This window comes from Odocoileus virginianus, chromosome 4 (assembly GCF_023699985.2).
Source record: "Odocoileus virginianus isolate 20LAN1187 ecotype Illinois chromosome 4, Ovbor_1.2, whole genome shotgun sequence".
Taxonomy (NCBI): domain Eukaryota; kingdom Metazoa; phylum Chordata; class Mammalia; order Artiodactyla; family Cervidae; genus Odocoileus; species Odocoileus virginianus.
Genome location: NC_069677.1, coordinates 79,496,997 through 79,509,543, shown reverse-complemented (window position 1 = coordinate 79,509,543; position 12,547 = coordinate 79,496,997). Strand labels below are relative to the sequence as shown.

Here is a 12,547-nt window from a genome sequence, read left to right as displayed (position 1 = left end):
CTACACTACCCTCTGTGCCCTCTGCCAGGGAATAAAGGTGCAGCCTCTGAATTATGCAGAAACTCCCTTGATTTCTCTCCCCATGTTCATTACTCAAAGCCAAGGAGGACCGTCAGTCTGAACCGCTGCTCAGTTTAAATAAATCATGAAACCACCACCACCCCCCACCACCATCAGATTGTTGGAATAAAAGCAAATTGAAATTTCCCTCAGCTGCTGCAGTTTTCTCATTGGTCAATATATGATTTAGTTTAGGCTTCTTAAAATAGTAAAAAAAAAATTAAGTTTCAGATCACATTTTCTACTTTTCTTAGACTCTTGAGGATTTGATGCTGCAAGGTGGTACCCAAGATGCTGTTGCATTTTCTCTTCACCACTGCAACTGTAAGGGCTTCCCAGGTAGCACAGTGGTAAAGAATCCACCTGCCAACCTGGAGACAAGGGTTTGATCCCTGGGTTGGGAGATTCCCCTGGAGGAGGAAATGGCAACCCATTCCATTAGTCTTGCCTGGGAAATCCCATGGACAGAAGAGCCTGGCAGGTTATAGTCCATGGGGTTGCAAAGAGTCGGATGACTGAGCAACTAAACAGTCACTATAAGATCCATTACAGGACACATCAGGTTTCAAGGCCTCAGTGGATTAACCAAGATGGAACCTGGGTTATTTCTGGGGCAGCACCATCGGGAACCTAAAGGGCATGATACACATGGCAGGCTCACTTGCTCACTATTGGGGGAAAACTGATTCTTCCAAGAGTCATGATTGACATGGGCCATTGAATCCGCATCTTCTCTCTAGGTGTCCTCTGAAATCTGTACCTGACGCCTGCTGGCCAGAGTTCAGGGTCTTGAAACAGCACATGTGGTTTTCACACTACCAAGTCCTTACTCTGACTGTCCTTGACCACCGTCATCACCCACCTCCCCCAGCCTTGGATTCAGCTCAATTTGACGTGTTTACCGTGGTGCCTCAGGCTCACCTTGCTGGAAATTTTTCTCAACCACAGAACTCCATTTGCAGAACTCGGCTCGTACTTGGGTAAACAGTCGGGACTCAAGCGGCCCCACAAATTCCTCCCCTTCTATTCTTGAGATGATATCTTTATTAAATGTATCAATTTTCTGCCAAGAAGAAAAAAAGAATCAGCAGAGATAACTCTAAACAGAGCAAGGTAGTTTGGCAGTTGTGTGCGTGCAGAGAGTGGGTGAGTCCCTCTTTGCTGTATCTCAGGCCAGGTGGGAGGACAGGAGAGAAGAAGCTTGGGCAGCAGACAACCCCAAATCCCCCTCACTGCCTGGGGGGTCCCCAGTGAGGGAACGCACTTGAGGAAGAGCCAATAGCACACATGGGGTGGTCCACCACTCCCTGCCCTCTGTCCTCTAACTCTGGGCCCATTTTGGTGCTAAGTGGACAGAATGAATTCGGATCAGCTTTAGGGAAGTGAAGACGGATGAGCGTGGCGCCCATAATCCCTGTGGACAATGATGCACGACTCCCCAGCGTGGCGCTGCTGGCGGTTCTCACCTCTATCAGGGAGAACATTTTCTCACTTTCTTCTTCTGGGATGTCCTTGCCATATTTCTGTAACTCTTCTGTTATTCTCTGGTGAGTCTCCTTTATTTGATTTTCCAACAGGGGCAGAGTTTTCTGAGGAAAACAACAGAAAGACATAAACATGAAGAGAGAATGGGCTGCAGTTGTTGATGGGGAAAGACTAGGGTTAGGCCAGTGCTTGCAAGAAGCTCATTTTAAATTAGGCTGGGTGGGTAGTTTATCAGTGTCCCATTCAACATGTGGTCTTCTGACAGGCAAGAGCCACACCCCCTGGGAGCATCCCAGGCCACATCCACACCCCTGAATCTGAGCCCACATCTTAACAAGATGTCCAGGAGATCCATGTGTGTCGACATGGTTTAGCTTTGCGCTTGCAAGACTCTGTTCAGAGTCTGTTCAGCTCTGCGTGCACTTACACAAATGTGCATGATGAGTTCATTGGTCAGTCTTTCTGCCAGGCAGGGGACAGTGGCCCTCCCTTCCTCCAGAAGTTCCCTGCAAAGAGAAGACAACATTCATGTCCACCTGGGTCTAGCCAGAAAATGCAGGTTAGCTCTCTGTTGCTGGGGAAAGCCAAAGTAAATACAGTTACTTCCCACTGGATGGCATGTCCTGCAATTGGATCACACAGAATTATGATTGAATTTTTGTAACATTGCATATTTTGAAAAAACTGTATAGAATGATCCCTTCAAGCTGATATATTAAATGTGTCTTATGACATCTGACTATAAATGGTCTTTATAAAAATTCACATATCACCTGGAGATATGTTTCCATAGCATGCATATGCCCTTCTGTATACACAGTGCGTACTGGTATTGGGCTTCATGAAAATATAGTGACAGATATTTACACAGGTGCATGGATGAAGCCTGAACTGGGGGACCCACCCTTCTCCAAAATGAGAACTTCAACCATGAGCTGCTTGGGGAAGGAGACCAAGCCTTCCTCTCACTCTTTCCAAATATGTGTTTGTAGAGTGAGTTACTACACAGTTTTCCACATTTTAAAAGACTTTTTAGGATGAAGGGCAGCCAGGAAACATGAGTTCACACACATCGTTGCAAGAGTACACTCATACCTAAGTTTCAGCTTCTGTACCTGTCGAATTTTTTAATTGTGGGAAAATATGCATAACATAAAATTCACCACTTTAATAATTTGTAAGCACACATGTGTGAGCTAAGTCACTTCAGTTATATCTGACTCTTTGCGACCCCATGGAAGGTAGCCCAACCAGGCTCCTCTGTCCATGGGATTCACCAGACGGGAATACTAGAGAGGGTTGCCATGCCCTCCTCCAGGGGATCTTCCTGACCCAGGGATCAAACCTGCATCTCCTGCATTGGCAGGTGAGTTCTTTACCATGAGTGCTGCTTGGAAAGCCTGTAAGCACATATTCAGTGGTATTAAGTACAATGACATTGATGTGTGACCATCACCACCATCTCCCTCCAGAAACAGCTCATCTTCCTCACCTGAAATTCTGTTCCCATTAAGCATCTCCCCATCCCCTTCCCCAGGTCCTGTCTCTATGAATTTGACCCCTTTAGGGATCTTATATAAGAGGAATCATACAGTATCTTTTCATGACTGGCTTATTTCACTAAGCATAGTGCCCTCAAGGTACAGCCATGTTATAGCAGGTGCTAGAATTTTCTTCCTTTCTAAGGCCAAATACTATTCCATTGTGTGGATGGAATTTTTTTTACCCACTTTGGATAAACATTGTGTTTATCTATTAGTGGTCACTCAGGTTGCTTCCATGTTTTTTTTAGCTATTGTGAATAATGCTGCTATGAACACAGGACTGCAAATATCTCTTCTGAATTATGCGTCTCTGCAGGCTTCTGGGAACATCAAATACGATAATGTTTACAAAGGGCACACGTCTCCTCCTACATACACATGTGCACACACAAGGGATCTCAGTGAATGTGTCACTTTTTTCTCAACATCTTATAAGAACCTTTTTATTGGCATCTCCTTGGCACAGCACTATAACGGTTGCCAGCACTGTGATCTCTCATTCTAGTTTGTCCCTACAAATCCCATGATTTTCAACATGTACATTCCACAGTCTTCACAATTAAAAACAAATCTGTGCTGAGCACGCTTTAGGGGACATTACTGAACACATCTCTGATTACTTGACTGTGTGGAATTCCTAGAAATGGAACTCAGCCTTAGGGGCACCTGGGTGATCTCAGCACACGCTATAGGCAGCACAGATGCAAGCCCACACCCCTCCTTTCCCACCAACTCTACGCCTTCTCATTATTTCAAAATAACCAATTTATCAGTTTTCATCATTTTTTTAAAAAATTTCATTTTGGCATCAGGGTTAGAAAGGCCTTTATCCTGGGATTATTAATTCTCCACCTATATTTACTTCTGAGAAGTGGTACTTTCTTTGTACTTAATTTTAAACTTCCACTGATATTTGTTTTGGTGTCCCATGTTAAATAAGGACAAATTTAATTTTCCCCAACTATGAAATGATTATCTCAGTCCCACTGATTGATAAACTGACAAAGCCCAGAAATTTGAAGGGCCACATTGATCACAGGCCAAATGTATGTATTTGACTCTATTTCTGGGTTTTCCACTCTGTTTCCATCCTGGGATACTTATGTTTATATTCTGTTTCCAGAACTATAATAAGTTATTGCAAAAAGTCTTCGCCTTCCTCTGAAGTTTTAGATTTATTTATTCTTTGCCTACTTTGTGAATTCCTACTTCACTCTTCCAGGCAGATTCCCCACGGTCATAGTAAAGGAACAGACACACACGGATACTCTCAACAGCCGACCTTGAACAGCATGCATTTCTCCCATGAGGAAGGAGGTCCTTAACTTTGGTTCTCCCTGAGAAAGCTCCATGCACATACCTGAAATGTGCGTGATCCTCGAAGAATGCCTGCTCTCTCTGCAGGGCCTTGGCCAGGCTCAGTCGATTCTGGATGTCCTGCTGGCCACGGCACTTGACGATCATGTAGCCCTTCTTCAGGTGGAAGACCAGGTTTCTCACCACGTCCACGACCTTGTCTTCCGTGCCTTTGTCCACCAGATCAGGCTTTGTCAAGATTCCTGCAACCCAGAGACTCTGTCAGGGTGAGGAGTAAGGTCAGCTCCCCTCCTGGGGAGCGAGGTCCCCTGGTCCTGGGCTTGCTCCCATGCTGGTTGGGGCAGACAATGCAGCTTGCCTAGTGAAGGTGCGAGGCTCAACCCCTATGTGCTCCTGAAGTGCACTGCGCCCAGATCTTGTCTTTCACGCCAGAGAGATAGCAGCATGTAATGGCCCGTTATGTTCCTCCTGACCAGCAGAGGGTTTCACTCATGCAGTGGGTCTCAAACTTCCCTGTGCATCTGAGCCACCTTAAGGCCCTGCTCCAGAGATTCTGATTCAGGAGATTCGGCGGGATCAAGGGACTTGCATTTCTAAAAATTCTTCAGTTAATATTGGTGCAGGTGGGGCCTGGCTCACACTTGGGAAAATAAGGGTCTGACCAGGATCAGCTAGGTCATTTGCAGGACCCACTGCAAAATGAAAATGCAAACGCCTGTTTAAACAAGTATTGCAAGATGGCAGCATCACAACATTGCGCCAAGCAAGGACCCATCTGCATGTGAGGCGCCATGCGGTTGTCCAGCTCAGGATTAACTCTGAGGTTTACTGTGCCCACTTGTAGCTGCAGCCCTGGCTGAGAGAGTCTCATCCCAGGCAGGATGGGCAGCAGAAGAGGCAAAGAATGAGAACCTGACGCTAGGGATGGTGGAGCAGAACGTGGAAGGGACTGACAGCATCACTGGTACACAGGTGAGCAGCCTCTGCCCAGACTTCTTGTTAGGTGTGAAAATAAATTGCTGTTTGTTTCAGCCACTGTCCTCCAGCTCTCTGCTATTTACAACCAAATGCATTTTTTCAAACATAACATTTTAACTCTTTTCACATGCACATTTCAGGTGCGTGAAACACTTTCATGTGGTTGGGCAACCTTGACCACTGTTCATCTTCAAAACCTTTTCATCTTCCCCAGCTGAGACTCTGTAACCGCCAAACACTAACTCCTATTTCTCCCTTCCCCCACTTGACTTCCTGTCTATGAACCTGGCCACACTAGATCCCTCATATGAATGAGATCATGCAGTATTTGACCTTTGGCACTGGTTTATGTCATTGAGCACAATGTCTTCAAGGTGTCAGAATGTCCCTCCCTTTTAAGGTTGGATACTATCCCACTGTGGGCTTCCCTGGTAGCTCAGCTGGTAAAGAATCTGCCTGCAATGCAGGGGACTCTGGTTTGAGTCCTGGGTTGGGAAGATCACCTGGCAAAGGGATAGGTTACCCACTGCAGTATTATTGGGATTCCCCGGTGGCTCAGGGGTAAAGAATCTGCCTGCAGTATGGGATACCTGGGTTCGACCTGGGTTGGGAAGATTCCCCTGGAGGAGGGCATGACAACACACTCCAGTATTCTTGCCTGGAGAATCCCCATGGACAGAGGAACTTGGCGGGCTATAGCCCATGGGATCGCAAAGAGTTGGACATGACTGAGCGGCTAAGCACAGCACAGAACTATCCCATTGTATGGATACCTCACATCCTGTGTACCCCCTCATCTTTCAGGGACACGTGGGTTTTGCTACATAAAATGCATTGTCAACTGATATAACTGTTTTCTGATTCTGCCCTGCCCCGGAACCCACCACACCTCTTATAAGCAGATAGACAAGGATTATGGGTCAACCCATGGCCAACAAGAGTCAGTTGTGGCCCAAGAGTCATCTGGCCTCAATGGTTCTTGAATAGTTCTCATCTGCTGGGTGTCAGCCCCCACTCAGGTGTGCCAAGGAACACCCACTGGATTTAAAGGATGCTCTTCCACTGTCAAGCCACCTGCCACTTTCAGATTCTTCCCTGGTAGCTCAGATAGTAAAGAATCTGCCTGCAATGGAGGAGATTCAGGACACACGGGTTCAATCCCTGGGTCAGGAAGATCCTCTGGAGAAGGGAATGGCAATCCACTCCAGTATTCTTGCCTGGGAAATCCCAAGGACATAGGAGCTAGGAGAGCTACAGTCCACGGGGCCACAAAAAGTCAGACATGACTGAGTGACTAACAATTTCACTCTTCTTACCTATGGTCCTATCTCCCTGGGGGTCCACCTCCTGAGCCATGCGCAGCGCCTCTGTGGTGGCGATGTCCACGTTAGCAGGGACCACCACCAAGTTGATGGTCTCCTGCCTAAGGATATACTTCCTGATGAGAGACTTGATCTGTAAGAAAATGAAAGGGTATGAGAGTTGAGACAGGTCCTGACCTTGTACTTGCTTCAGGCCTTCCAAGAAACAAACACAGAGAAATGAGCTGACAACACAAGTCAGAAAAACTACATTTTCTGAGGGAACACTGTGAGGTTTTAACTCGTGAATCATCTCCCAAGACCTCAAAGCTGAAGGTCACAATGAAAAACAAGATGCCAAAAGAATTGCTTGACTATTCCCTAAATCTTTAATCCACAGGGTGAGATTCACTGATACAGGAATATCATTATATTTGCTCCTAATACTCTCTCTTCCCACATAAAACTCTTTCCTAATGCATGCCAATTTAGATATGGCACAGAGTGTAACTAACTATAACCAAAAATGAGTCACTACATAAAACACAAATAAAATGCTTTCCCAACTTTGCCTCTTTCCATCCAACTTGGTGGAGTAATTTCGACCAATGCATGCTCCAAATTCCCCACCTCCCCGTACCCACTCCTCAAGCTTGGTCCTGGACTCACTGATTCTCTAATGCAGCCCCTCCCCCACAAGACCTAGGCCAGGATGGAGCCTGAAGTTTCACCTGATATTCAATGTCGAACGGCTGGTTGCCCACAGCAACCCTGGTGATGCCAGGAAGGTCTATCAGGGTCAGATCTGGGACATGAGGGGAGCTGACCTCCAGACTAATCAGCTCATGACTGATCCCCATGCCTTCCCCAGCGATGGCAATCTGGGCTAGAGAAGAGGAAAAAGAAAAACGGAATAGAGCTTGGGGTAGAATATCTCATTACAGTGAAGCCTCTGGAGACAACATCCACCTGCTGTGATTCAAGGGTAAAGCATATTTGGAGCAGATTCGTTTCTCTGAAACAAAAAGGGACATCAAAGGATAATCCCATATGTGCATTGCCAGTGGCCAGAATAGTCTACAGAGAGAACTAGCGAGAACACCTCTGTAGGTGACACCCATCTGAACCAGTCTTAACCTGGCAGAGCATGTAAGTTCTTCCTGGTGCCACACCTGAATTCCTCCCATTGATATACTAGGAACTTAACAAAGAGGCAAAATGAAAACAAATAAAAATAAATGGTGACTCCTAAAACATGACCTGGAAAGTTATGAGTAGTGGTACATGCTTGTTTTGGGCAAGCTGAGCATTAGTTGTTGATATTCCACTAAGATTTAATTCTTTTCCTTCCTCCTTAATAATGAAAATTTCAAGATAAGAATTTATTGCATCAAATTTTTAGCTAATACCACTTGACCACTTTGTACATCCAGAACGTCTTTTTGGTATGCTTTATATAAGTCAAGAATGTAGAAGGAAATAATAGTAACAATGGTATATGTACCACAATCTGCTAATTCTGCACTCCCCCCGCCCCCTCCAAATCCATTTCCCAGAGATGCGGTTATATAAAATTGTCTGGCCCATGGGATAGATGTGAAGATGCTATGTGCAACTTCCAGAAAATATGCTTAAGACAGGGATAGGCCATTTGCCAATGACTAGCTGGCAGGAATGGACACTTGACTAAATGACGAAGGGGCCTTGGGAACAGAGGCCACACAGAGTGTAGGAATGAGACAGAAGTCTGGGTTCATACCCTTGGAACCCTTACATCAGCTCTGAGGGAAATAAAACTGATGTTGTTTAAACCATTGTGTTAGTAACTTGCTTGCACAAATGCCTTCTGTATGCCTTCCCATCTCCATATGGATGCTGCTTTATAGAAAGAATGCCACTTCTCCCATCAAAAGAGTTTGCTTCTTGAAATTGGACTTGAGTGCATTAATTTCTTTCGGTAACAGGATGTTACAAAATGTATTCCAGTAGACACTGAAAGGTGCTTACACATCAGAGCTTTGTACTCAGGTCTCTTGGTACTTGGAAACATTCTACCACCATGTTAAAAAACCCAACCCAGTCACCTTTGGGGGACAGGCCACTGTCAGACCATGGGAAGGTCTGGTCATTCCAGTCGAGGATTGGGTTGGTACCTGAGGTCATCCTAGACTGTTGGCCCCAGCGAAATCATCCTAGAGGAAAAGAACTGCCCGGCTGATCCTTTGAATCACAGGAAATAAGTTGTTTCAAGCCATTAGGTTTTGAGATTGTTTTGCTACACACCAAGGACTAACAGATATATGCTAATTTTGCATTTTCTGCAGGCAACCTAATCCCAACAAACACACAATAACATCTTCATAACATTATTTAATTTTTGCACAACAGCCAATAAATGGTAGGTAGTGCTTCCACTTTCATAGAGTCAAATCCATTCTTTCCTACTGCTGGATATCAGTTCATACCATTTTTGTATCTTCCCCAAATGATTAGAACTTAATTATGTGACACACTAGGAAGAAATTAAAGTCAATAACGGAAAACTGCTTACTCATCTCACACTCGGCAGCAACTAAGTGTATCCCTACTTTGTCCCTATCTACATCAAGCGTTAATGTTTTCTTTTCAGATGTTTCAAATTGATACAGTAATCTCTGTGCTGTGCATTTACTGAGACCTGCCATCTATTGTTCTAGGCTGGGATTATTCAAGCACATGAATCCCACTCTTGGAAGAAAAAGACTTCCAGTTATGAACAGGATTCAGTGATGTTCCAGTCAGAATTTTGGAAAGCTGGTTAACAGGTCAAGGTGTTCCCTGGCTCCACACCCTGACATCAGATCTGTGGAGTGGGGAGGCCTTTGAATAAAGGACAAATACTCCATATTTGAAGACAAGCTTCAAAATTCACATTATGCTCAGATACATACTTACATACTAAGTAATAAATTACTGAGGTCAGATTCTGTCCAAAGCACTGGTCTTAATGAGACTAAAAAAAGAGAAAATACAAGAGAGCTGGGGGCCTGATGGAGGGAAGGGATGGAGGGAGGGAAGAACCTTGAGGGATCAGAACAGGCCTAGAAAGGAAATAGTGGGAACAGAGACAGGCAGACCCCAGCTATTTCACCTGGTTGACCAGATATTCAAATAGGCAATGAAGAACAAACATGGGACACTTACCGTCACTGATTTCCTTTTCCACCCGTGAAGCATCTGAAATCTCAATCTCTTTGTCCAGGAAGCTGACTTTGCCTTTCCACTCGCCTTCATTCCCAAGTTTTTTCAGCCTCAGCACGAGAGGACATCTTGTAACAATACCTAGGAAACCACTACTCATCAGGTCTATACTCTGCTGCTAACAGTCCTATATGGTGGTCTTCGACCAGTGGTTCTTAAATTTGTATATAATCATCTGGGAGGCTCCTAAAACTGCAAACTCCCTGTTCTCACCCTTTGACTCTGAGGCATGCTATCTGGGGTGACTCATGAATGTGCATCTAGAATGTACATTTCAGATGGAGTTTGACTTGAAATCACCTACTTTAGATCTCTTGCTTCACCCCAGTGTTTTCCATCAGCCCAGGTGGTACACTGCAGTGGGAAACCCCAGACTTCTGCAAACATCCTCCACCATCCCCCAGAAGACACAAAGAGAATATTGCCATCGGTAAGCAGAGGACACAGCCCTCAGGAGAAACCAACCCTGGTAATACCTTGATCTTGGGCTTCTAGCCTCCCAAAATTTGAGAAATAAACTTCTATTGTTTAAGCCCAAGTCTGAGGTCCTCTGTTACTGCAGCCTGAGCTAACCAACACAGAAGGCAAGTGCTTACCACTGCCCCTGGGGAGGGCGACCCCAGACAGAGCCTCCAGCACAGAGCTCTTGCCCGAGCTCTGGTCCCCGATGACGGCGATGGCGGGCAAGGCCAGGTCCTGCTCCACACCCAGGGCCCGCAGGGAGTCGATGAGGTCAATGCAGGGCCGCACCTTCTCCTCATATTGGCTGTACAGGTTGCTCTTGGACTCCTGGAAGAGGCAGAATGGGAGATCTCTATCATAGCCTGCAGGTCACGTTCTATCAAAGATGGATAACTTCAATCATCGTAATGTATACAAGTGATGAGAGCTCCCCAATCAAGAGAATGAGGGTAAAACAGAAATAAATATTTGAAGAAACAATAGCTAAAATGTCCTAAAACTTGGTGAAAACTATTAACCCAAAGATCCCCAAAGCTCAATGAGCCCAGAGCAAAGGAAACATAAAGTAACTATATCAAGGCACACTATAGTCAAATTGGTCAAAATCAGTGATAATGACAGAATGCCAGTCAGAAAATGACATGTTATGTACAGAGGAACAAACATGAAATTCATAGCATATTTCTCAGTAGAAACTATGCAAATGAGAAGACAGTGTAGCAACTTTGTTAAAGTACTGAGAAAAATCATCAACCTAAAATTTTCTACTCAGAAAAAAATATCTTTAAAAATAAGAAAGTAAGGACTTTTCTGGATGTACAAAAATGAAGGAATTCATCACTAGCAGACCTGCACTACAGGAAAAGTTTAGGATGCCCTTCAAGCCAAAGAAAAATGATATTGAATGGACATTTTAATCTATACCAAGGAATTTACACCAGAAATGGTGACTACCATATTTTTTTATTACTTAAATATCTTTAAAAGACATTTGGCCATTTCAATAAGAACAATGTAATGTGGGGGTTTAAAATATTGATAAAATAAAAACTCATGACAAAAATGGCATGAAGGCTGGGAGGAGAGAAATGGACACATATTATCATAAGGTTCTTATATTAAATATGAAATAATATATTAGTACTTGAAGGTAAACTTGATAAATTAAAGACATAATATATTCCCTAAAATAGTTTTACTCAATAAACCAACAAAGGAGATAAAATGAAATCATAAAAAACTCGGTTAATTCAAAAGAAAGCAGAAAAAGAGGAAATGAAGAATAGGGCAAATAGAAAACAAATAACAAAATGATCTTTCCAAGTCCAGTTATATTAACAATCACAGTAAATCTAAATAGTTTAAATACTCCTAGAATAGTCAAATGACTTTGAAAAAGAAAAGAGTTGGAGGGTTAACATGACCTGATTTCCATAATTATTATTAAAGCTGTGGTAACTAATTTTCTTTAGGATTGATTGGTTTGATCTCCTTGCAGTCCAAGGGACTCTCAAGAGGCTTCACCAGCAACACACTTCGAAAGCATCAGTTCCTCACCTCCCTTTACCCTTCCCAGATTACTCTTGGAAATTCCTTCTCCTCTCCTCTGTCCTGCCCAATTGTCCTTGTATCCACACCAAGTTCAAGCTCTCTCCTCTATTGCAACAGTCTTGAATAAAATCTTCCCCACTATTTTTAAACAAGTGTCCTGTGTGAGTTTTCTCAATAATGACACTTAAGAAAGGTCTGGAGCTTGAATCCCCAGGGAAAGCCTGGTGGTGGCTATGCACGTATTTGGCTGTACCTTCATACTCCTCACTGGCCTCTTAGCCCTCCTTACGGGTTTTTTTTTTTTGTTTTCATTTCTTTATATCACCCATTCCCAAGAGTTTATAAAACAGGAACAATAATTAGCCAAAATGCATGTGCCAACCACCTGGGTTAAGAAAACACATATTCCCTGAACTTGAGATATTTCATCCACCCCTCCCCAGGTACCTTCCTCCTAAAACACCTTTACGTCTAGAGGGTCCCTCTATTTTCAGGTTTATGATTACTATGTCCTTGCTCTTCATTTGTTTTACCACCCACCCATCTTTCCCTAAAAAAATACATGGCTTATGGTTGCCTGGATCTTTATATAAGTGGAATGATACAGTA

At 44.0% G+C, this 12,547-nt stretch overlaps 1 protein-coding gene across 6 annotated transcripts in view; it reads right to left on the bottom strand.

Moving 5' to 3' along the window:
* Positions 1–12,547, bottom strand: part of MX1 (MX dynamin like GTPase 1) — a 60,629-nt gene that overhangs the window by 10,793 nt on the left and 37,289 nt on the right. For all 6 annotated transcript variants that reach the window (XM_070466798.1, XM_070466800.1, XM_070466801.1 and 3 more), the window contains 8 exons: positions 10,522–10,714; positions 9,869–10,006; positions 7,417–7,571; positions 6,701–6,839; positions 4,450–4,648; positions 1,973–2,051; positions 1,527–1,649; positions 982–1,123 (listed from right to left, as the gene is read on the bottom strand). In XM_070466798.1, the coding sequence (XP_070322899.1) occupies positions 982–1,123; positions 1,527–1,649; positions 1,973–2,051; positions 4,450–4,648; positions 6,701–6,839; positions 7,417–7,571; positions 9,869–10,006; positions 10,522–10,714 (1,168 nt within the window). The remainder of the gene's footprint in view (positions 1–981; positions 1,124–1,526; positions 1,650–1,972; positions 2,052–4,449; positions 4,649–6,700; positions 6,840–7,416; positions 7,572–9,868; positions 10,007–10,521; positions 10,715–12,547) is intronic.